Here is a 25,634-nt window from a genome sequence, read left to right as displayed (position 1 = left end):
GGCGGGGTCACCTGCGAACCTGCCCTTCCAGGGAGGCTCTTCTCCCTCGCCCCGCCCCGTCCCCCGCCCGGGCGGCCATGGCCATTCCCGGCATCCCCTATGAGCGACGGCTTCTCATCATGGCGGACCCTAGAGATAAGGCGCTTCAGGACTACCGCAAGAAACTGCTGGAGCACAAAGAGATTGACGGCCGTCTCAAGGAGTGTGAGTGCACCTTTCTTTCCACGTAATCTCGTACCTGGACCCGCTTCTGTCTCTGCCGAAGTGGAGGCCTTTTGCCCGGCAACCGAGTCCCGGGGATGAGAAGGCCTCAGTCCAGGGACAAGGCGCTTTGTCATTCCTCCCAGTATTTGGGAAGCCGAGCCTTTTCGGGCGTGGAAATGATCTAGTCTGGTCCAGGCGACAGACAGAACATCCCCAGTTCTGAGATGAAAGTGGGAAATGACCCGACAAAGAGTGAGGAAGAAGTTGGTCAGAGATGTTTCCCAGATTCAGGTGTAAGGAGTGCAATGTTGGTGGAGCCCTGGGACCCGGAGCGGGGAAAAGAGTTGAGTCAAAGAAGCTCAAGCACGAGATGAGATTCTAGGGGGGTTGGCTTGTTAGTGGAGAAGAAAGCCGAACATGGGGTTTAAGGGATAAGGCGTATCGGTCAGTAATAGCCCTTTTCATCTTTACTCGTGGTTTGAATTGTACTGCATTAATTACACAAGTTCCCCTTACCTCCTGAACTAAATAAAAAGAGTTTTGTATTTTTTTCTTAATGCACCATCACCGACGTAATGAATGAAAACCTTAACCATAATTCTTCGGAGCTTTATTTAGGTTAAAAAGCCAGAGGGTAACAGTGCATGCAGATAGATGAAGTGAGAAGGGTCTAACTCTTATTATTCAGATTTGTAATCTCAGATCTGGAAATGCCAGAAGGTCAATACCTGTTAAGAATGTTACCTAAAATGTGCTCAAAGAAGTAAGTATCGCCAATCAAGAAAATAAAAATAGGTGCTTTCTCTGTAATATTTCGTTTTGAAACATGTCATCTACAAACAGCATTGTTACTTTTGTGTGGTTTGACACAGTGGATATAAAATATATGTAAAGTGAAACAGACAAAAGTTAAGATTTGGTGTCTTAAACTCGGGAAGATTACTTAATTCAAAATGTTCAAATTATATTATTTCAGTAAGGGAACAATTAAAAGAACTTACCAAGCAGTATGAAAAATCTGAAAATGATCTGAAGGCTCTACAAAGTGTTGGGCAGGTAGGTAATGGAGTTTGGGATGTAGAGGGTCATGGTGATTTATTTTTATAAGCTCTTGGCAAAAAATAATGCTCTCTTTTTTCTTTATTAGATTGTGGGTGAAGTACTTAAGCAGTTAACTGAAGAAAAATGTAAGTGTATTAGATTGTCAGTAGAGAGAAAAAGAGCAGGGTTACCTCCTTTCTGTCACCAGCTTTGAATGCTTATTGCTTAAATGAGTATAATGAAAATAGATGATATTCTTGCATAGACTGAGTTTTCTTTCAACTCTTGTCTTTTGGAGAACAGAAATAAAACTCAACCTGCCATCAATGTGGATATATTTAGTTTTTACTTTCTGTGTTTCAGTTTGTTTTTTCATTTCTTTTTTCCCCTTTAGTCATTGTTAAAGCTACAAATGGACCGAGATATGTTGTGGGTTGTCGTCGACAGGTAACATTTTATATTTGTATAGTGCTTTATAATTGACAAAAGTGCTTTCAAGTAAGTTATTTACTTTTCCAGGTCCCAAAGGTGACTTGTTCAGATACAGCTAATTATTAGTAAAGCCTAAACTCAAACCATGGATTTGACTCCTGATGAAAGCTCAGTCGTGTCCGACTGTTTGCAACCCCATGGGCTATACTGGCTATGGAATTCTCCAGGTCAGAATACTGGAGTGGGTAGCCTTTCCTTTCTCCAGGGGATCTTCCCAACCTAGGGATTGAACCCAGGTCTTCCACATTGCAGGCAGATTCTTACCAGCTGAGCCCTCCTGGTAGTCTATTTTTCTGCTTGATTGCATTAGCTCAGTCAACTCTACACACAGAGAAATCAGAGAATCTTAGAACTGAAAAATAACTCAGGTTATTTTATTTTAATGTCTCTTTTTGAAGAAGACTTAAAAGATTAAACATTATAAATTGCACTTTAAACATTCAGAAATAAACTTTACTATAGATTAAATTGATTTTGTATGAATTGGTTTAGATTAGAATAAGCAAACTGAGATAACTCCAAGTTTTATTTTGCAGTCAAAAACTGACAAACAGATTTGAATTATTTAGTAACCACTGAAGCCAATTTATGTACTGCTCTGTTCTTTAGGAAATGCCTTTAGCAGATCTTGAAAAACTCATTGGAAGAGCTTTCTCTGAGTATTTGTTATATCAGGTTCAGGTTTTAAAACATTGATCCGACATGGCTATAGAATGGAATTTTACCCAAGAACTAAGTTCAGTCTTAAAATTTTACTTACATATAAGTGGGATGATATTTTCTAAATCAAAATTTTAGATGCCTAATCCTATAAAGGATATTTATGTCCCTTTTAGGACCCTTTGGGTGCCAAAAGTTGGCATTTAAAGATATTTCATGACTGTATGAGGGCAATAGAGCATTTGAAAGCAGAAAAATATTAGAAAGGCCAGAGTATATATTGCCTATAGATATAAATGAAATAACTTCTTATTGATCTCTGTTTAAGCTCTTGTTTCAAGTACAGTAGTCCTTAATCCGTGGGGGATATGTTCCGAGACTCCCAGTGGATGCCTGAAACCTAGGCATATACCAAACCTATATGTGCTGTGTTTTTTCCTATACATACATACTTATTATGATAAAGTTTCCATTTATAAATAAGGGAGGGGGAACTACTGTATCTGGGAAATATTTTTAGTTTAATCCATTATATTAAACCTAGTTTTTAGCTTGCTTCCACTTTAGGTTGCTCTATCCTGTCCAACTCTTCGCTACTCCATGGACTGTTGCCCTCCAGGCTCCTCTGCCCATGAAAATTTCTAGGCGAGAACACTGGAGTGAGGTGCCATTTCCTCCTCCAGGGGATCTTCTGACCCAGGCATTGAATCATGTCTCCTGCATTGACAGGCAGATTCTTTACCACTGAGCCACCAGAGAAGCCTCCCACTTCATTTTAACTGGCACTAAATCCTAAACCAAGCACTCTTTGCAAAATTCTGTGAAAAGTGTTCAGTAATTTGTGTGATTCTGAAATTGTATTAACAAGCAGTTTTCTAAACTATTGAAAAGTAACTTTTTTTTTTGAGAAACAGCCTGAGCGTGATTGAATCTCTTTGGATAGATTCTATCCAGTTCTACCCAAATAAGTTACACTGCCTAAATATGCCAATAAATTATTTAGTATGATTCAACTTAACATGAAATATGTTTGCCATAGTGTCTGACAGGTAGCAAAGGAATGAATGAAGGTTGCTGGGATTTTTTTAAATTCTTTAGAATTAAAAAAAAAAATCTCTAGAGGGAAACAGTGCATTTCTCCCCTATCTACTGTGATCATGGAGTATATTCTTCTCACAACCATAGTTTTTAAAATAAATTTAATGGGCATACTTGTAAGGTGCTTTCCTTTCTTCACAAATGTTCACTAAGGGATTTCTATATGTATACTTTGCTACCAGTTTCCAAAGTCACTGTACTACAGTGCCTAAATCAAAATGATGAGCAGAACTATTAAATAGCCTTTGAAAGTAAAATATTGCAGTCAGTTCCTGCTTCAAAAACAGTCGTTGGCTCCTCAAATTTTGTGTATTAGGGGTTTCACGTATCACAGTGAGATTGCACAAAAGGGCACTTTTTTAAGAGGTAGCACTGCATGTTGTTTATAACCTAAGATTAGTGTCCTCTCTGAAGGATAAAAATGATTATTTGGCTTCTAACTATGCTCTTGTTATACTGTTATACCCCCTTTCAAGTGTTTATGTAACACTTTCTGTTTTATAAAATTAGCTTGACAAAAGTAAGCTGAAGCCAGGAACAAGAGTTGCTTTGGATATGACTACACTAACTATCATGAGGTACGTGTCTTATACTATTTAGTTAACCTTTTATTGTCATGGAGGGAATATTTTATCCAAAATCGGTACTTCCTGAGATCACTGAATATTTTGCCACTTTTCTGCTTTTACTAATTTCAGATTAATTTAAACATGATTTTATAAGATCTCCTACAGGTTCTTGTATAAGCAGTCATTTATACTCTTTGTAGACTGAGACAAAATACATCTTTTAAAAGAAAAGTACACTTTATTATTACAGATATTTGCCAAGAGAAGTGGATCCATTGGTTTACAACATGTCTCATGAGGACCCTGGGAATGTTTCTTATTCTGAGATTGGAGGGCTGTCAGAACAGATTCGTGAATTAAGAGAGGTTGGTAGTGTATGCTTTGTTCTCTGAACTTATCAAGAAATGGTACTGGTTTTAAAATGCCTGAAAGCCAGCGCCTGTGGTGTCTGGGTCTCTGGAGCCTGGGCTGCAGTCTGGGGAGGCTGAGAGGCAGATGGCAGTGCTACCAGCTCCTCTCCCTGCCCCACCTCTGTCCTAGGGGCCACACACCTGTGTGGTGGTAGGTGGGCTGTCTGTTAAGATGTGTCATGTACATTTGTATCAAAAATAAGTAACCATGAAAAAGAAATGCCTGAAGGAAGAGAGAGGATGTAAAATTACTTTGTCCAAATAATGTTGACTGAATATTATATAAATAGTATTTTTGCTGAGAGAAAAATAGCTCTGAAGCTCTAGCTATAAAAATGACAGGTTTTTGTAATTTGGAGATAATCTGGTGTTCAGTTCAGTTCAGTTGCTCAGTCGTGTCCGACTCTTTGCGACCCCATGAATTGCAGCACGCCAGGCTTCCTTGTCCCTCACCAACTCATGGAGTTCACTCACTCACGTCCATTGAGTCAGTGATGTCATCCAGCCATCTCATCCTCTGTCGTCCCCTTCTCCTCCTGCCCCCAATCCCTCCCACCATCAGAGTCTTTTCCAACGAGTCAACTCTTCGCATGAGGTGGCCAAATTTGGTGTTAGAAAAATCTTACTCTTTTTTTATGACAAAGAAGGGGGAAACAACTAAGAATAATTGACATATACTGAATATATTGAATAATGGATATAATCCAGTGCTCGTGCCATCTGTTAGTTTGATTATGTTGTAATTTACTTGGGTTGGAGCACATTTGGATAGTGTGTGTGATGTAGTTTTTTCCTATAACCTCGTTATGCTATTGCCCTTATAATAGAGTAAGTTATCTGTGTCTTACATATTTTATTTTGTTAAAGCTGTTTACTGTCATTTAAGAAAAATACTGGCTTTGGGAGGCTTTAATGGTGTGCTGCATTCCATGGGGTCGCAAAGAGTGGGGCACAGCTTAGTGACTGGACAACAGAAACAGTTAAGTTCTTAGGTGAACAATCAAATCAGGATTGCCTTGCTTCACAGCACAGATAGCTTCTTAACAGTTCTCTTTTAAGCAGATTACATTGTCCTATTGATTTCATCCTAATTTAGGATGGATACACTCAGGAATGAATTTGGTTAATTAGAAAAGCTTGCATTATCTGATTTCAGCACTTTAAATTTTCTGGAACTCTTATTAAAGGTACAGATTCTTAAGCTCTCTGCATGGTTTTGATGTAATGGATTAGGGGTAGAGTCAACAGGAATTAACATTTAAACAAGCATTCTGGGGGAGTTGCGTTAATGTCCAGTGGTTAAGACTGTGTACTCCCAGTGCTGGGACCCTGGGTTCCAGCCCTGGTTGGGAAACTAAAATCCTGTATGCCTCATGGTGTGGCCTAAAAAGCAAAAATAAGCAAGCATTCCAGATGATTATGAAACCAAGCTTTTTAATTTTTTTAAAACCATCTTGAGGAAGCACTGGCTTAAGCATAGATAAAAGCATGTTATTTTCACTTAGTAGTTAATGAAAGGGCAGAGAGAGAACTGGTGCTTCATGAAACAGTGAAATCTTTTACAGTGGTTTGCTGCATCAGCCATAGGAGCAGAATCTCTCTCTCTTTTTCTCTCTCTCACACACATACACTACAGACATGCAATCCCTTTTCCATCTGCAGACAGTTGAGAATATTAATTACACACACACACCAAGGACATCTGCAGACAGTTGAGAATATTAATTAAACAAACACACACACACCATGAACATGCAGTCCCCTTTTCCATCTGGAGACAGTTGAGAATATTAATTGCCCACAATTTTGGTATGTCTTAATCATACCTTATGTGCAAAACTATTCAATAAAAGTTTCTCTCTCAAGTTACTGGTAAACAGTGGCAGACTTCATTTTTGGGGGCTCCAAAATCACTGCAAATGGTGACTGCAGCCATGAAATGAAGAGATGCTTGCTCTTTGGAAGAAAAGTTATGACCAACCTAGACAGCCTATTAAAAAACAGAGGCATTACTTTGCCAACAAAGGTCCGTCTAGTCAAGGCTATGGTTTTTCCAGTAGTCATGTATGGATGTGAGAGTTGGACTGTGAAGAAAGCTGAAAGCCGAAGAATTGATGCTTTTGAACTATGGTGTTGGAGAAGACTCTTGAGAGTCCGTTGGACTGCAAGGAGATCCAACCAGTCCATCCTAAAGGAAATCAGTCCTGAATGTTCATTGGAAGGACTGATGTTGAAGCTGAAACTCCCAATACTTCGGCTCCCTGATGTGATGAGCTAACTCGTTGGAAAAGACCCTGATGCTGGGAAAGATTGAAGGCGGGAGGAGAAGGGGTTGACAGAGGATGAGATAGTCGAATGGCATCACCGACTCAATGGGCATGAGTTTGAGTAAACTCCAGGAGTTGGTTATGGACAGGGAGGCCTAGCATGCTGCAGTCCGTGGGGTCACAAAGAGCTGGACACGACTGAGCGACTGAACTGAACTGAACAAGTTACTGGGACTGAAGAGTTTAAATTGGACAGTCAAATCCTCACCTTTTGGGTCCCTCACTTTGCTTTCTTTGAATCAGTCTTAGGGCATTGAGCTGACTGTGGCTCAATAGCAAGGAGGGATAAGGGAAAGCCTTCCGCAGTGATCAATGCAAAGAAATAGAGGAAAACAATAGAACGGGAAAGACTAGGGATCTCTTCAAGAAAATTAGACATACCAAGGAACATTTCATGCAAAGATGAGCACAATAAAGGACAGAAATGGTATGGACCTAACAGAAGTAGAAGATACTAAGAAGAGGTGGCAAGAATACACACACAGAAGATCTGTACAAAAAAGACCTTCATGACCCAGATAACCACAATGGTGTGATGATCACTCACTTCGAGCGAGACATCCTAGAATGCGAAGTCAAGTGGGCCTTAGGAAGCATCACTATGAACAAAGCTAGTGGAGGTGATGGAATTCCTGTTGAGCTATTTCAAATCCTAAAAGATGATGCTGTGAAAGTGCTGCACTCAGTATGCCAGCAAATCTGGAAAACTCAGCAGTGGCCACAGGACTGGAAAAGGTCAGTTTTCATTCCAATCCCAAAGAAAGGGAATGCCAGAGAATGTTCAAACTACTGCACAATTGCAGTCATCTCACACACTGGCAAAATAATGCTCAAAATTTTCCAGGCCAGGCTTCAACAGTACATGACCCAAGAACTTCCAGATGTTCAAGCTGGATTTAGAAAAGGCAGAGGAACCAGAGTTCAAACTGTTAACATCCATTAGATCATCGAGAAAGCAAGAGAGTTCCAGAAAGACATCTACTTCTGCTTTATTGGCTATGCCAAAGTCTTTGACTATGTGGATCACAACAAACTGTGGAAAATTCTGAAAGAGATGGGAATACCAGACCACCTGACCTGCCTCCTAAGAAATCTGTATGCAGGTCAAGAAGCAGCAGTTAGAACTGGACACGGAACGACAGACTGCTTCCACATCAGGAAAGGAGGACGTCAAGGTTGAATATTGTGACCCTGCTCATGTAACTTATATGCAGAGTACACCATGTAAATGCCAGGCTGGATGAAGCACAAGCTGGAATCAAGATTGCTAGGGGAAATATCAATAACCTTAGATATGCAGATGGCACCACCCTTATGGCAGAAAGCAAAGAAAAACTAAAGAGCCTCTTGATGAAAGAGAAAGAGGAGAGTGAAAAGGTTGGCTTAAAACTCAACATTCAGAAAACTAAGATTATGGCATATGGTCCCATCACTTCATGGCAAATGGATGTGGGAACAGTGAGAGAGTTTATTTTGGGGGGCTCCAAAATCACTGCAGATGGTGACCGCAGCCATGAAATTAAAAGATGTTTGCTCCTTGAAAGAAAAGCTATGTATGACCTACCTAAACAGCTTGTTAAAAAGCAGAGACATTACCAACAAAGGTCCGTCTGTTCAAAGCTATGGTTTTTCCAGTGGTTATGTATGGATGTGAGAAGTGGACTATAAAGAAAGCTGAGTACCGAAGAATTGATGTTTTTAAACTGTGGTGTTGGAGAAGATTCTTGAGAGTCCCTTGGACTGCAAGGAGATCCAACCAGTCCATCCTAAAGGAAATCAGTCCTGAGTGTTCATGGGAAGGACTGAAGCTGAAGGTGAAACTCTAGTACTTCAGCCACCTGATGTGGAGAACTGACTCATTGGAAAAGACCCTGATGCTGGGAAAGATTGAAGGCAGGAGGAGAAGGGGATGACAGAGCATGAGATGGTTGATGGCATCAACAATGCGCTGGATATGAGTTTGAGCAAGCTCCAGGAGTTGGTGATGGACAGGGAAGCCTGGCATGCAGCAGTCCATGAGGTCACAAACAGTCGGTCACAACTGAGCAACTGAACTGAACTAGAACATTAAGAGCAGAATTTATGGTTTTATTAAGACTACTATGACAAAATGCCAACCTAAGAAAATTTTAAATAACATTTCTTTCAGTGACAATTTCATAATTATTTTTGTTGTATTCAAATGCAAAATAGTGTGGATCTTTTTGGGTTTTTTAGCTTAACTGATTTCTTTTAGTATAATTTTTTTGTTGATGCATAGGTTATATTCAGTGAAATTTTAAACATACACGTTTTTAAATGTACAGTTGAAGTATGTTTTGACAGGTTATATGCCTGTGCAACCATCACTTATGCCAAGTGTGTGGTTATTTTAACAAGTGTGTTAAATAAGTAGTACAAATTACCACGTGCTTGTTTAAAAAAATGAGTATTTTTATGTATTTATTTGACTGTCCTCATCTTAAAATTGTAGCATGCAAGATCTAGTTCCCCAGCCCAGCCTTCTGCATTGGGAGTGTGGAGTCTTAGGCACTGGACCACCAGGGAAATTCTGCCACATGCTTTTTAATTAATTTTTAAAATATTTTAAGCTCTTTAGATTTAAGAGATATCTTACATCTGCCAGATAAAGACCTCTAGTATAAATGGTTTTACATAGCACGAATTCTAGATCTATTATGAATTATGTGTGTACGTTAACAGCTCATATTGTACTTAAAATATTTGAAAGTACGTTAAAATGTTAACTAACTGTTTAAGAAACCTGCAACTTCTTTTCTAGGTAATAGAATTACCTCTTACAAACCCTGAATTATTCCAGCGTGTGGGAATAATACCTCCAAAAGGCTGTTTGTTATATGGACCACCAGGTTGGTGTTAAGCTACGTCTGTCTCAGTATGAATCAATGAATAAAACAATAAGATATAAATATTTAATGTCGCCACTTCAGCCTTCATTCTGTTCAGAGTAAGGAAGCAACTGGAGATGTGTGTCTATAATTTTCTTAGCCTTGCTTAGTCTTATGTTTCATAAGCATATATCTTAACATGTTGTGATTCTAGCCAGTTGTCCCATGTGGTTCACAGACCCATGGGTATCCCAGAGATACTTTCAGGGCATCTGCAAGGTCAGAACTTACTCTTGTAATACTAAGATGTCAACACAGTGAAAAAGGCAGCTAACATCTGTGTTGATGGTGCAAGGGTGCTCATGATGTAGCATGAATCAATTAAGTCAATGGCACAAAATGTTACAATAGTCATTGTCTTTGTGGCCACTCAACATGTGCAGTATGAAAAGAGGCCAGTTACACTTTAAAATGTCCTTGATAAACTGGTAAAAATATGAACTTTTGATCCTTGAATAATGTCTTGTATTTTGTGAGGAAATGGAAAATAAAGTATTTCTGTTGCATTCTTAATAGGGTAGATATTTCCAAGAAAACCATTTGTGCTGTTATTCAGTTGCCTGCTGAATTTGCTGCTTTTCATAGAGTGCCATTTTACTTGAAAGAAAAATTTACAATTAGTTATCAGACTGGTTACTGGTAACCTTGCACATATTTTTTTAAAAAAATGAAGTTAGCCAATCCTGTTAAACAACTGACCCCATCTGTAACTGTTGATAAAATTGGAACTTTGCACATGAAAATTTGTTTTTGAAAACTTTATATCTGGTACTATGAGCTTGACAACTTTTCCATTGTGTTAATACAGGACAGGATGCGATTGGTGATGGTATTAGCAAATATGATTTTTTAAATATTGTATAATGGAAAATGCCAGTATTGGGAAGATTTTAATAATCCACTGAATCAGTAGTTTTCAAATAGCCAATACTTAATATTATAATATCATACCTAAGTAAAGATCCACTCAGTGTGCAGTATAGACCAATGGATTTTAATATGCAAGTTTCCATCATAGTTTGTTACTAAGTAGGGTTTGGTATATTTCTAGAGTTATGTATTCGGTTGGCTTAAAATGAGAAAGGATATTTTGAATAAAATGGAAATTCTGTTCAGGACTTGGCCTCCTTTTGCCAAATTTACTATTCAAAGGATTACATTCTTAAAAGCTTTTGAAAATGTATCTTATTTTCCCTCAAATTTATATTACTTTTCAAAAATTACTTCTTTTTTCATTCCCAGGTACAGGAAAAACACTTTTGGCACGAGCTGTGGCTAGCCAGCTGGATTGCAATTTCTTAAAGGTAAAGGGAAGATTCTTTGTGTAGTTGTTGAAATTAAATTTGAATTATCTTATGTTTACCTTAATGTTTTTCCTTTAATCAGGTTGTATCTAGTTCTATAGTAGACAAGTACATTGGTGAAAGTGCTCGTTTGATCAGAGAAATGTTTAACTATGCCAGGGACCATCAGCCATGCATCATTTTTATGGATGAAATAGATGCTATTGGTAAGAACAACAGTTTTAAAAATTTATTTTAAACTTTTCTTGAAAGTTAGGAAAACTTTTTAATCTAAAAGAAACTTTTCCATCTCTTTTCACCTCTAATTGCAACTTCTGTGAAGTAGCAAGATGAATTATTTTTTAATTCTTAAAGTTTAACCAATCTTAATAAATAAACTTCAACACTGAGAAAATGAGAAACATACCAAAATCAATTCTAATTTTATCAGTATAATTTTTGTTAATTAATTTTCATCTTAATACTTTAAACCCTAGAACTATCATTTTTGTATTGTTTTCCTAAATGATGCTTAAAGAGGAGGAGTAACACATAAGTTTCCATATCGTTATTCTAGGTGGTCGTCGGTTTTCTGAGGGTACTTCAGCCGATAGAGAGATTCAGAGAACTTTAATGGAGGTAATATTTGGTGAAAGTGGTTTAGAAGAAAATCAGTATTTATAAAATGAATAAGTATACATTGGGTATTTGAAAGTCAAAATATGTACAATGGTTTAAATGAAGAATGCACTTACATATGAAATTTGAAAATATTGCCAGGAACGAGCACTTTTCTCTGGCACAGTCTCTAGTAAGAAAATGAGTCCTAGAAAACAATAGGGATATCCAAAAATTTTCATTTGATTTACTGCTGTACTGTTCTGTTTTTTGAGCAGACTAGCTATTTAAATATTTAAATTGTATATTGTACTTACATTGTGAATGTGATCTTGTATTAGTTTTATAGATATTTCACAAGTGACAAATATATTAAAACTGGTAACAGTAAATGAGTTGTCATTATGTATTAGGCTATTCTGAAAATTACTAATACTTTCCTCTATTGTTGACAACAAAAGAAAGCTAAAATTGTTTTGATTATTGAAGATGGATGCTGGGGTATTGAAATGTATATTAAAGCTTTTTCCCACTCTTAAGTTCTGTGAAAGTGATGGCAAGATTTTAAACACATTTTCTAACTTCTATAAATAGATAGGTGGCATTGGTAATACATTGTCAGTTTCTGTCTCAGTGTGGGTATTGGAAAATTGTTTTTCATAAATGTTTCTGGTCTGCTCACAATATACACAGTATTTCAAAATTAGTTGAAGAGTCTTTTAGAAGCCTTAAATTGAATTATTTTTAAAGCAACACATGCTAGTTTTATTCATGTAGCTGATATGTTATTGGCTAACATTTTGGGAATGTTAGACATACTGACATAAAGAAATAGACATACTGTTAGATTAGCTTTGTTTTAAAGATGTTATTGAATGCAGTTAGATTTTCCAGCATTTACTCAAGAAAACTTTAGAAATTAAAGGAAATATGTCTCAGTATTTCTATGTATAATAGAATTATTTGAAAAGATGTTTAATGGATTTATTATCAGGTTTGTAGAAAATCATTGTATCCAGTTATGCTAATGTAAATTTTATATCTGGCATACCATAAGCACTTGAAACATTAGTTATTAGTTTTATTTTAAAACTAATTCTATCAAAAAATTTGAACTTGGAAATCAGATCCACATAGTTTAGTTGGAACTTTTAGCATGAAAAATATATCCCTTTATGTAAGAAAAAAATGTTTCATCAAATTATCATTCTGTACCTCATATATCTATCTGTAAGCAATATATTTCATGGCTTTAGGCATATAAAAGTTGTGTCTGAAGTTTTTTAATGGTTGGGATATTTTATAAAATGTACCTTCGATTTATATTCACAAATATATTCTTAGCTACTGAATCAAATGGATGGATTTGATACTCTGCATAGAGTTAAAATGATCATGGCTACCAACAGACCAGATACACTGGATCCTGCTTTGCTTCGTCCAGGCAGATTAGATAGAAAAATACGTGAGTTAAATTTCTTTGCCTGCTGTCCATTTCTCTTTGTCTATGTCTATTTCTGTATCCCAAACCTCCTCCTCACCCCCTACTCTATTTAACAAAGAAAAAACCTGACTGTAATAGAATTTTTTATAATTTTCTTATTTTCAGATATTGATTTACCAAACGAACAAGCAAGGTTAGATATATTGAAAATCCATGCAGGTCCCATTACAAAGCATGGTGAAATAGGTAAGGAAATAGCTTATTTTTTATGTATTCATATTTGGTAACCATGAAGCAAAATACTACTGGATATTACCGATAGTCTACCAAATTGAGTTTTAGATTCAGGAAACATGGTGGTCTTGAATTCAGCTAATAGTTATTGAGCATCTTCTCTGTGCTGAGTTGTTCTAAGTGCCTAGGATATAGCAATGAACAAAACAGACAAGCTCGTGCCTTCATATAACTTGTCAGGAGAGACAGGTGAAGTGAGTAAAATACTCAGTTGACTCTTGAGCAACGTGGGATTGAACTGTGTGGATCGGCTTATATGTGGATCTTTTTCCCTAGCAAATGCTGTAGTACTACCTGACTGGCTTTGGCTGAATAAACAGATGCAGAATCATGGATATGGAAGGCTGACTATAAGTTATGCACAGATTTTCGATTATGGAGAGAGCTGATGCCTATACTTTTTGTGTTCTTCAGAGTCAACAGTCTAGTATATTCAGTTCAGTTCAGTTGATCAGTCATGTCTGACTCTTTGCGAGCCAATGGACTGTAGCATACCAGGCTTCCCTGTCTATCCCAACTCCTGGAGCTTACTCAAACTCATGTCCATCAAGTCAGTGAAGCCATCTAACCATCTCATCTTCTGTTGAACCCTTCTCCTCCCTCCTTCAATCTTTCCCAGCATCAGGATCCTTTCCAGTGAGTCAGTTCTTCATCAGGTAGCCAAAGTATTGGAGTCTCAGCTTCAGCATCAGTCCTTCCAATGAATATTCAGGACTGATTTCTTTTAGGATGGACTGGTTGGATCTCCTTGCAGTCCAAGGGACTCTCAAGAGTCTTCTCCAACACCACAGTTCAGAAACATCAATTCTTCAGCACTCAGCTTTCTTTATAGTCCAACTCTCACATCCATACATGACTACTGGAAAAATCATAGCTTTGAACAGAAGGACCTTTGTTGGTAAAGTAATGTCTCTGCTTTTTAACAGGCTGTTTAGGTTGTTCATAGCTTTTCTTCCAAGGAGCAAGTGTCTTAATTTGATGGCTGCAGTCACCATCTGCAGTGATTCTGGAGCCCAAAAAAATAGTCTCTCAAGGTTTCCACTGTTCCCACATCCATTTGCCATGAAGTGATGGGACTGGATGCCATAATTTTAGTTTTCTGAATGTTGAGTTTTAAGCCAACTTCTTCACTCTCCTCTTTCTCTTTCATCAAGAGGCTCTTTAGTTTTTCTTCGCTTTCTGCCGTAAGGGTGGTGCCATCTGCATATCTGAGGTTATTGACGTTTCTCCCAGCAATCTTGATTCCAGCTTGTGCTCTATCTGGCCCGGCATTTACATGATGTACTCTGCATATAAGTTTAATAAGCAGGCTGACAGTATACAGCCTTGAGGTACTCCTTTCCTGATTTGGAAGCAGTCTGTTGTTCTGTGTCCATTTCTAACTTTTGCTTCTTGACCTGCATCCAGATTCTCCAGAGGCAGGTCCGGTGGTCTGGTATTCCCATCTCTTTCAGAATTTTCCACAGTTTGTTGTGATCTACAGAGTCAAAGACTTTGGTATAGCCAATAAAGCAGAAGTAGATGTCTTTCTGGAACTCTCTTGCTTTCTCGATGATCCAGTAGATGTTATGAATTTGATCTCTGGTTCCTTTGTCTTTTCTAAATCCAGCTTGAACATCTGGAAGTTCTTGGGTCACGTACTGTTGAAGCCTGGCTTGGAGGATTTTGAGCATTATTTTACTAGTATGTGAGATGAGTGCAATTGTGTGGTAGTTTGAACATTCTTTGGCATTACTTTTCTTTGTGATTGGAATGAAGACTGACCTTTTCCAGTCTTTTGGCCACTGCTGCATTTTCCAGATTTGCTGGCATATTGAGTGTAGCACTTTCACAGCATCATCTTTCAGGATTTGAAATAGCTCAACTGGAATTCCATCACCTCCACTAGCTTTGTTCGTAGTGATGCTTCCTAAGGCCCACTTGACTTCGCATTCTAGGGTGTCTGGCTTTAGGTGAGTGATCACACCATCGTGGTTATCTGGGTCATGAAGATCTTTTTTGTATGGTTCTTCTGTGTATTCTTGACTCCTCTTAGTATCTTCTGCTTCTGTTAGGTCCATACCATTTCTGTCCTTAATTGTGCTCATCTTTGCATGAAAATGTTCCCTGATTTTCTCTGATTTTCTTGAAGAGACCTCTAGTATTTCTGATTCTATTGTTTTCCCCTATTTCTTTGTATTGATCACTGAGGAAGGCTTTCTTATCTCTCCTTGCTTTTCTGTGGAACTCTGCATTCAAATGGGTGTATCTTTCCTTTTCTCCTTTGCCTTTAGCTTTTCTTCTTTTCTCAGCTATTTGTAAGGCCTCCTCAGACAACCATTTTGCCTTTTTGCATTTCTTTTTCTTGGGGATGGTCCTGATCACTGCCTCCTGTACAATGTCTTGAACTCCGTCTGTAGTTCTTCAGGCACTCTGTCTATCAGATATAATCCTTTAAATCTATTTGTCACTTCCACTGTATATTTGTAAGGGATTTGATTTAGGTCATACCTGAATGGCCTGGTGTTTTTCTCTACTTTCTTCAATTTAAGTCTGAATTTGGCAATAAGCAGTTCATGACCTGGGCCACAGTCAGCTCCCAGTCTTGTTTTTGCCGACTGTATAGAGCTTCTCCATCTTTTGCTGCAAAGAATATAATAAATTTGATTCTGGTATTGACCATCTGGTGATGTCCATGTGTAAAGTCTCTTGTGTTGTTGGAAGAGGGTTTTCTAAGACCAATATTTTCTCTTGGCAAAACTCTGTTAGCCTTTGCCCTGCTTCATTTTGTACTTGAAGGCCAAATTTGCCTATTATTCTGGGTATCTCTGGACTTCCTACTTTTGCTTTCCAGTCCCCTATAATGAAAAGGACATCTTTTTTGATGTTAGTTCTAGAAGGTCTTGTATGTCTTCATAGAACCATTCCACTTCAACTTCTTCAGCATTATTGGTCGGGGCAGAGACTTGGATTACTGTGATATTGAATGGTTTGCTTTGGAAATGAACAAAGACCGTTCTGTCGTCTTTGGGATTGCATCCAAGTACTGCGTTTTGCATTCTTTTGTTGACCATGATGGCTACTCCATTTCTTCTCAGGGATTCCTGCTCGCAGTAGTAGATATAATGGTCATCTGAGTTAAATTCACCCATTCCAGTCCATTTTAGATCAGTGATTCCTAAAATGTTGATGTTCACTTTTGCCATCTCCTGTTTGACCACTTCCAATTTGCCTTGATTTGTAGACCTAACATTCCAGGTTCCTATGCAGTATTGCTCTTTACAGCTTTGGACTTGACTTCCATCACCAGTCACATCCACAACTGGGTGTGTTGTTTTTGCTTTGGCTCTATCTCTTCATTCTTTTAGGAGTTATTTCTCCAGTGATCTCCGTAGCATATTGAGCACCTACCAACCTGGCGAGTTCATCTTTCAGTGTCCTATCTTTTTGCCTTTTCATACTGTTCATAGGGTTCCCTTCTCCAGTGGACCACTTTTTGTCAGAACTCTCCCCCATGACCCGTCCATCTTAGGTGGCCCTACACTCATGGGTCATAGTTCTTTTATTTAGACAAGGCTGTGGTCCAGATCAGTTTCATTAGTTTTCTGTGATTGTGGTTTTCATTCTGTTGCCCTCTGTTGGATAAGGACAAAAGGCTTATGGAAACTTCCTGATGGCAGAGACTGACTGAGGGGGAAACTGGTTCTTGTTCTGATGGGTGGGACAAGCCCTGGGACAATGCTCAGTAAATCTTTAATCCAATTTTCTGTTGATGGGCTGTGTACCCTCCCTGTTGTTTGACCTGAGACCAAACTATGGTGGAGGTGGTGAGGGTAGTGGCGACCTCCCTAAGAGGGCCCCCTGCACTTCCTGCCGCACCCGGTGTCCCTGACCCCACGGTGGCCGCCACCAACCCACGCTTCTGCCAGAGACTTCCGCACACTCCTGGGCAGGTCTGCGCCAGTTTCTTGTGGGGTCACTGCTCCTTTCTCTTGGGTCCTGGTGCACACAAGGTTTTGTTTGTGCCCTCCAAGAGTCTGTTTCCCTAGTGTGTGTAAGTTCTGGTGGCTTTATGGTGGGTTTAATGGCGACCTCCTCCAAGAACGCTTATGCCATACTCAGATCTGCTGCGCTCAGAGCCCCTGTCTCTGTGGCAGGCCACTGCTGACCTGTACCTCCACAGGAGACACACAGACACCGTTCTGGCTCAGTCTGTGTGGGGTCTCTGGGTCCTGGTGCACACAAGGTGTGTTTGAGCCCTCCAGGCGTCTCTGGTTGTATGCAATTTGATTGTAAACGCGATTTTGCCTCTCCTAACATCTTGCTGGGGCTTCTCCGTTGCCCCTGGGTGTGGGGTGTCTTTTTGGTGGGATCCAGCATTCTCCTGTCGATAGTTGTTCAGCAGTGAGTTGTAATTTTGGAGTTCTTGCAGAAGATGAGCGCATGTCCTTCTACTCCGCTATCTTGACTTGCCTAATACATAGTTACTGGATGATGATAAGTACTGTGGAGAAAAATAAAACAAGAAAAGGGGAATAGGTAATGCCAGGAGCAGGTATGAACATGTATACAGTTTTGAATGGAGGTAGGGAGGGGGAAGCACAGGGAAGGCCTTACCAAAGTGATTTTTAAGTAGTGACCTAGAAGAATATTTGGGGAAAGATCATGCAGAAGGATCAGCAAGTAAGAAGACCTTGAAGTAGATGCATTCCTGGAACATTCTAGGGCCAGCATTGAGATCAAAGTGTCTGTGGCAGAGTCAGTGGGACAGTAGCAAGTGAAGTGGGCTTCCCTGGTGGCTCAGCAGTAAAGAATCTGCCCACTATGCAGTAGAGGTGGGTTTGATTCCTGGGTTGGGGAGATTCCCCTGGAGGAGGACATGGCAATGCACTCCAGTGTTCTTGCCTGGGAAATCCCATGGACAGAGGAGCCTGGGGGGCTACAGTCCTTAGGGTTGCAAAGAGTTGGACACAACTGAAGTGACTTTGCAGCAGCAGCAAGTGAAATAAATCATAGAAGTAATGGGAATCAGGTTTTGTAAAACCTTATTGAGGCCACTGAGTAGGAACTTTGGCTTTTGTTTTTAGTGGTATGCATGTCATTGGAGGATTGTGAGCAGAGGAATGATATGACCTTTTTATTATTTAACCTTCTATTGCAGAAAATTGGAAATACATAAAAGTAGAGATGAGTATAATCTTATCAAGTATTAATTCCCCAGCTTTAGTAATTAACTCTTGGCCAATCTTGTTTCATCTGTAATTTCTTCTGCCTCTTACTTTCCCTCTGGCTTTTTAAATTGCAGGCATTATATCATTTGTAAATTTTTCAAAATTCACTCACCTTAATTAAGATCATTCTGGCTGCAACCAGAGGGACAAGGATATAAACAAGAAGATCGATGAGGAGGCTATTTCAGTAATGCAGGCAAAAGATGGTGGTGGCTTGGTCTAAGGAGGTAGCAGCATCTTTTGTACTAATGTGATTCTGGACATGTTTTTAAGATAGAGGTCATAGAACTTGCTAATGAATCAGATGTAGGGTGTGAGCTAAGGAGAAGAACCAGGAATGACATAGGTTTTTGACTCATGCAACTGGACAAATGGAATTGCCATCAATTAAATTTGAGGTAAGACGGGAAAGATTAAGTTTTAGAGGGAGAATGAAGAATTTGATTCTGGCAATATTTAATTTGAGATGCCAGTTAGATAGCCAAATAAAGATGTTGATCAGTAATTCTTGGTGCATCAGTAGTTCATTGGAGAGGTCTGTGCTGCAGCCAGAAATATGGGTAATGTCAGCATAAAGATGGTTCTAAGGAAGTGACCATGGATAGAGAAGGGTTTTAAAAACTGAGCTAATTCCAGCATTAAGAAATTGAGAGGAAAAACCATCAAAGGATACTGAGAAAGGGTAGTCACAGAGGTAGGAATTAACCAGGAGCTGGTGGTATCCTGGAAATAAATGAAGAAATTATTTTAAGGAGGGACTAATTTCCTGTCAAATGCTGACAGTGGGCCTGATAAGAAGAGTTCTGAGATTGGATTTACTAGGTGAGGATCATTGGTGATCTCATGAAAAGAAATTTCTTTGGAGTGGTAGGAGTGAGAGCCTTATGCAGATGGATGTCAGAGAGATGAGGACATGAGGCATTGAGTTTAGACACTTCTTTTAGGAGTTCTTTGGCAAAGGGGAGAAGATGTGGAGGTGCAGCAGAAATGGAGATTAGGAATTGGGGGAGTTTTCTTTAAGATGGAGGGATTTACTTTTTTTTTTTTTTGCTGATGATAATGATCTAGGAGAGAGAGATAAGTGAAGACTAATTGATGAATTGTCTGTGGTTTCAAATAGAGATTCACATATTCTAGGTTGCCTGACAAGGGTGTCTTATCACAGATTTTCACATTGTAGTAGCCTTTGTTGCCTCTCTTCTTCCTGTCCTTCATCAAGTCTATAATTGCTTAGCCTAATCAGCAGATCTTCAAGTCTGTCATGTGGACAGAAAGGTCATGTAGCTATTACTGTTATCATAGATCTCACCACTTGGAGCTTTCACAAAAACCAGAAAACCTAGCCAGTAGTTACGCTAGCATTTAAAACTGTGTGTGGTAAAATGATGTCTGATGACTTATTTTTGGTGTAGTTTGTATTTGTTTTAATGATTAAAATTCCATTGTGGTTACAGTTGGTTTTGAATGTTCTAGATTTGTTCAAATTACAGACTTGGTTTGTAATTTATAAACTTGGTTACAGTTTTAGAGTAATAACATGACAGATACATGAAGTTCACATGTGTTTAATTGTGTCTCTGTGTAGAAACAGGTTAAGATGCTTTCAGATCTCAATTGTTTCTTGGTTTTAGAGTTTTAGAAGTACGTTTATTTCTGCTTGGTGCTGGTTTACTTAACATAAGTATTGCTTTTAGTTGTTGATATTGTGGAATATTGACACAGATCATGCCTAGCTGACTTATTTCAAAGCAAGCTCTTAAATTAAATTTTCTATATAGTCATAAATCAAGTAAAGGTCTACTGTAACTATTTTTTTTTTACACCTAATTTCCAGTATTTTTCTAAAACAGATTATGAAGCAATTGTGAAGCTTTCAGATGGCTTTAATGGAGCAGACCTAAGAAATGTTTGTACTGAAGCAGGTAAGGCTTTAAAGTACAGTTTTTACTCTTGATTTTGATTTGTTTAATTTGCTAAAAATGTGCTTGGGTTTGTCCAAATGCAGAGCCTGGACTTTGCAAGGTTTTGAGTGCTTGTTATTTTCTGGGAAATTGAGTCCAAGAAGTAGGAGAGAACAGGACAAGTGAGATGCAAAGAGGGAAGGCTGTTACAAGGATATATAGCTAAAGTAACTGTTGCAGGAAGGAGGTGTTTGATTCTGATGAAGCTTCAGAGAAACATACAGAATTCTTTCCAGGATTGTCTGGCTGAAATATGGGAGACCAGAGCATTTATTTACCAGCTCTTATCCTCTATTCCTCCATGGGACGAGATCTTCTTGGGAAAGTTAACTTCTTGGCATTTACAGATGCCTCTGGGTAGGGTTTGGAAAAACACGCATGTGATAGCATGCTATCCCCCTGGAGTAAGTCTGAGACCATACAGAATTGCCACGCATGTGCTAGAAACCCAGCCGAGCCAGCACTGGGGGTCACTCCATCTGCTGCAAAATGGTTGACAGGCCTTCTGACACTAGTCAGCCAGTAGTTCAATTTGAAAGATGGATTTATAAATTTTGTGTTCATGCAATTTGTGGAAATGTAGTAGTTTTTTAGTATGATTTTCTCTGTGAAATGTATGATTTTTATTTCCGGTTAACAAGTGGCTTTAAAACCCTACAGAGTCACTTAGATTTGTCCTCCACACAAAATTTTTAAATTAAAAAAATTAATATCTACAGTAGATTTTAGACTTTCATAGGTTGCATATGAAGTTTTTAAGTATTAGGATATGTGATTTCCTCATTTTCATTTTACCTTTAGCCTTATTTTTAACGTTTCTCTTAAATTCACCAGTGTTTAAAGAGGCTGCTCAGACATGCTTCTCCATAGGAGTATCTTCATGGGTATACTGTGAGTCAGTATCTGGATCAAAATCTGCAGGTCCAGAAACTCTCAGTAGAAGTCACAGTAAATCATGCTCACAAAGACTTATTAATAAGCAAAAATATTGAGGTAAACTCAGTAACCTACACTAAAAGCAAAGCAAAGTGAAGTTGCTCAGTCGTGTCGGACTCTTTGGAACCCCATGGACTCTAGCCTACCAGGCTTCTCTGTCCATGGAATTTTCCAGGCAAGAGTACTGGAGTGGGTTGCCATTTCCTTCTCCAGGGTATCTTTCCAACCCAGGGATTGAACCTGGGTCTCCCACATTGCAGGCAGACGCTTTACCAACTGAGCCCAGGGAAGCCCACAACTTAAATTATGACATTCTCCTTTCAAAATCTACATTGGACCAACTTGTTAGAAGATTTTTTGGTGAAACTGAAATCCAAACAAAAGCAGTATCATAATCTTAAAAGCTGATACCATTAAGTTATATTCTTTTTCCCACATTTTTTAAAGTTTATTTTTAGCTATTTCCCAATAAAGAATTGTAACTTGGTGTGGATTAAAATTTAAGCTTTTTATGCTTCTCATCTGGAGACTGAATTTGGTTTTCTTTTTATTCAGCTTCAATTTTTTTTTAACATATCTTTCTGAGTTAAAATATATTTAATTCAGTTATAGTTGTCTTTTCCCATTCAAATCCTGAGATTATCTTTTTTTTGGATTAGAATGTATCTCAGATTCAGTCATTGACTAAAAATTATTTGGAAACAGTAATATGCACAAGGTTTGGAAAAATAGCTTGCCTAATTAAATTACAGTGTTCTAAACAGGTTTTAAAACTTCACTATTAAAAAACTAGTCATTTCCATTCACCTAATTTCTGAGGATAGCGCAGAATAACTATTGCCAAGAATTCTTATATAGAAATCTTGAAGACAGGAAGCAACCCTTGAAATTTTCTATTGCAATCCAGTCATTTAATCTTAGTGAAAATTCAGTATAAGCAGATCCTCAGTGAAAATAGTAGTAGGATTCATTTATTTAGTAGATAATTTTATTTTACCAGTTTTAACTTATTGGGAAATTAGGTTTGTCTGAAAATCTGGGACCTACATCTATGACACAATTAATGTTTTTCAGAAACACCTACAAACCTTTACCTCCTTGTCAAGTAGTATTTGACAAGTAACTTGTCAAAAATTTGAAAGCAAAAATTGAATTGTGTTATTTGAATATGAAAGTCATATTATCAATTTATACATGAAAAAGGTAAATTTTCTTACATGAATAATGCCATTGGTTTTTGTTAAAGCCCACTGTTGACTTTATTTAATTCTTATTCTCTAAGTTTTTGATTATTAACAAGGAAAAGGTATCAAAATTACTGGAGTAGTTTTGTGTTTTCCCAAACCATAGATCGGAGAAGGCAAATGGCACCCCACTCCAGTACTCTTGCCTGGAAAATCCCATGGACGGAGGAGCCTGGTAGGCTGCAGTCCATGGGGTCACACAGTCAGACACGACTGACTCGACTTAGCAGCAGCAGCAGCAAACCATACATGCGCTCCCTCCTTCCAGGGGATTGCTGCATGTAGAGTTAGGAAAGAGCTGCCTAAAATGTGTATGTATTGTTGATAGTTGGGTTTTGTTCGTTGGCTTCCCTGGTGGCTCAGACAGTAAAGCATCTGTCTGCAATGCAGGAGACCTGGGTTCGATCCCTGGGTTGGGAAGATCCCCTGGAGAAGGAAATGGCATCCCACTCCATACTCTTGCCTGGAAAATCCCATGGATGGAGGAGCCTGGTAGGCTACAGTCCATGGGGTTGCAAAGAGTAGGACACGACTGAGTGACTTCTCTTTTACTTTCACTTTTGTTTTTTCAAGATGCCTTTGGATACAGGGACTGTGTGAGCTGGAGTTAAGTATCCAGATAATTGTTTCATTATTTCCTAATTTTTGGTTTGGAAAATAATGCTCACTATAGCTATGGAAATTAGTTGAACAATGATAGTGGTTTTTAACAAATTGGAACTGCTTGCTGAGAAGTAGTACATCTGGGTTCCTTCACATTTATTCCGTAGAATAATATTATGTTGTTTACTTTTCTTTAAAGTTTTTTTAATTGAGATATAGTTTTAATTGATATATAAACTAAATTGACATTTAGTCTCATGTGTGCAACATAATGATTAAGTATTTGTGTATATTATGAAATGACTACCACAGAAAGTCAACATAGTTAACATTCCATCATCACACATAGAAAAATATTTTTCTTGTGATCTACTCTTAGCAACTTTCAAATATAAAATGCAATGTTAATAAGTATAGTCACCATGCTGTACATTACATCCCCAGGACTGACTGTTTTAAGTGGAAGTTTGTACCTTTTGACCACCTTCACCCATTTCACTTACCCTTCTTCATTATTTTATAGTAAATAATCACATATTAAATATAGCAGTCGTGTTGTTTTATTCTCCACAGGTATGTTTGCAATTCGTGCCGATCATGATTTTGTAGTACAGGAAGACTTCATGAAAGCAGTCAGAAAAGTGGCTGATTCTAAGAAGCTAGAGTCTAAATTGGACTACAAACCTGTGTAATTTACTGTAAGGTTTTTGATCGCTGCATGACATCTATTGGCTTAATTTTTAAAAAGTTAAAGAAAATAGTGTATGTATTGGCAATGATCTCATTAATAGCATATGAATAAAAATGTGTATGAATAACATTGTAAAAATTAGTAATTCAGTAATTCTGCTTTTAAGAAGTACAGAGGAAATTTGTATGTTTGTTAATGTTGCATTTATTGCAGCAGGAGTCGGAAGAGTATGTTGAAGCTTTTTGTATTTGCTGTGTGAGTATTTTGTAAAACCTTGAAAATGGTTTGAGATAGTAGTACCAGGGAGCATTTCTTATGACTTATTTTATATCACTTGTTTTCCTCATCCTAAAAAGTTTAATAAAATCTGTTTAATTTAGTTCTCCTACAAATATTCTTGTCTTTTATAAGACTACATTTACAATGGTCTGTTAGGTTCTTTAGTAAGTATAATAAACTAATAACCAAGATGAAGTTGTATTTAGATCGTAGATTTTTGAACTTGAAAACAGTACCTACACTCAGTGTTCAAGACCATTTTACTATATGTAACATAGATGTGTGTGTGTGTGTGTGTGTGTATGAGAGAGAGAGTGAGAGAGAGAGTCTATATCTGTATATCCCTCCTTCCATTAAGTCTTTATTTATTTTTTGCCTTCTATGATTAGGCTGTATGATAGTTGATTGATACAGTACATGCATATCCATACCTTTTTTTTAAGATTATGATTAAAAGTAATGTTTGCTATTAAATGTGACTTGGTTTTCTTGATTTTTGTAAGATGATAATTTCCTTTTGAGGTTTGTACACTCTTCTCAGAAAAACTTACACATATGTATACACACAATTTTGCATATATTAAAACTTGCGAGATGTATTATTTCCCAAGCTCACCCATGGACTCCATAGGTATCTATGGATACCAGGCTCAGAGTGTCTGATGTAGGGGATGTTGATGTCAGAAGTGTTCAAAACAAAAGTTCTGTTACCTATACACAATTCTTTCTCATATTATGTGGGAATTAAAGCTTTAACAAATTACAGCAGGAAATCATCATTGGGCAGCAATTAAGATTATGTTATTAAAGGTGCAGTTAAAAAAAAGAAACTGTCTTCAGTTTAGTAAACACTGAAGAAATGAATATGACTCAGGTAATTATAAAATCATTCTTCTAATAAAAAACTTGCTAGCAGAGTAATATGTGCCTTTTTATGACTAAAAGAGAACCGTTTACAGATAGTGGTGAAGAAAATGGAGCCCTCAAACTAGCCAATGTAATCCTTAAAAAATTATTAAACAGTTCTATTTCTCTGTATATTTAGTGAGTTTCATAAATACGACTATAAAAAGTAATAGGATGTCAGGTTTAGGTCAAATATCAATGTGATCTTTTTTATTCTTTCCATTGTAATTTGCAGTTGTTGGGGCGCGGGGGGGTCGTTTTTAAGAGTAAGTTTGGTGTACAAATCTTGAATGTTTTTAAGTGTGGGTTCCTCCACTAATCTTAATTTTCTTCATCTGTTTAAAAACAAAAAAGATACCATTATCTCCCTAGGCCCAGAGAAAGTGTTATATACCTGAACTTTATTAACAATATCGAATTAACTGATTCAAACTCCTTTTAAAAAGATATTGAAA

The 25,634-nt window shown here is 37.9% G+C and overlaps 1 protein-coding gene across 1 annotated transcript; it reads left to right on the top strand.

The window, feature by feature from the left end:
• On the top strand, positions 1-24,747 carry PSMC6 (proteasome 26S subunit, ATPase 6). Its single transcript, XM_069595391.1, has 14 exons — positions 1-204; positions 1,181-1,260; positions 1,352-1,391; positions 1,640-1,692; positions 4,006-4,073; positions 4,315-4,429; positions 9,584-9,671; positions 10,953-11,014; positions 11,097-11,220; positions 11,571-11,632; positions 12,956-13,076; positions 13,221-13,301; positions 20,410-20,481; positions 23,877-24,747. Exons 1-14 carry the CDS (start codon positions 78-80, stop codon positions 23,993-23,995), a joined length of 1,212 nt encoding a protein of 403 aa, XP_069451492.1. The 5' UTR covers positions 1-77; the 3' UTR covers positions 23,996-24,747.
• The last annotated feature ends 887 nt before the right edge of the window (positions 24,748-25,634 follow it).

Source organism: Ovis canadensis, chromosome 7 (assembly GCF_042477335.2).
Source record: "Ovis canadensis isolate MfBH-ARS-UI-01 breed Bighorn chromosome 7, ARS-UI_OviCan_v2, whole genome shotgun sequence".
Taxonomy (NCBI): Eukaryota; Metazoa; Chordata; class Mammalia; order Artiodactyla; family Bovidae; genus Ovis; species Ovis canadensis.
Note: the sequence above shows the minus strand (reverse complement) of the source record. Positions and strands in the feature narration are given on the sequence as shown.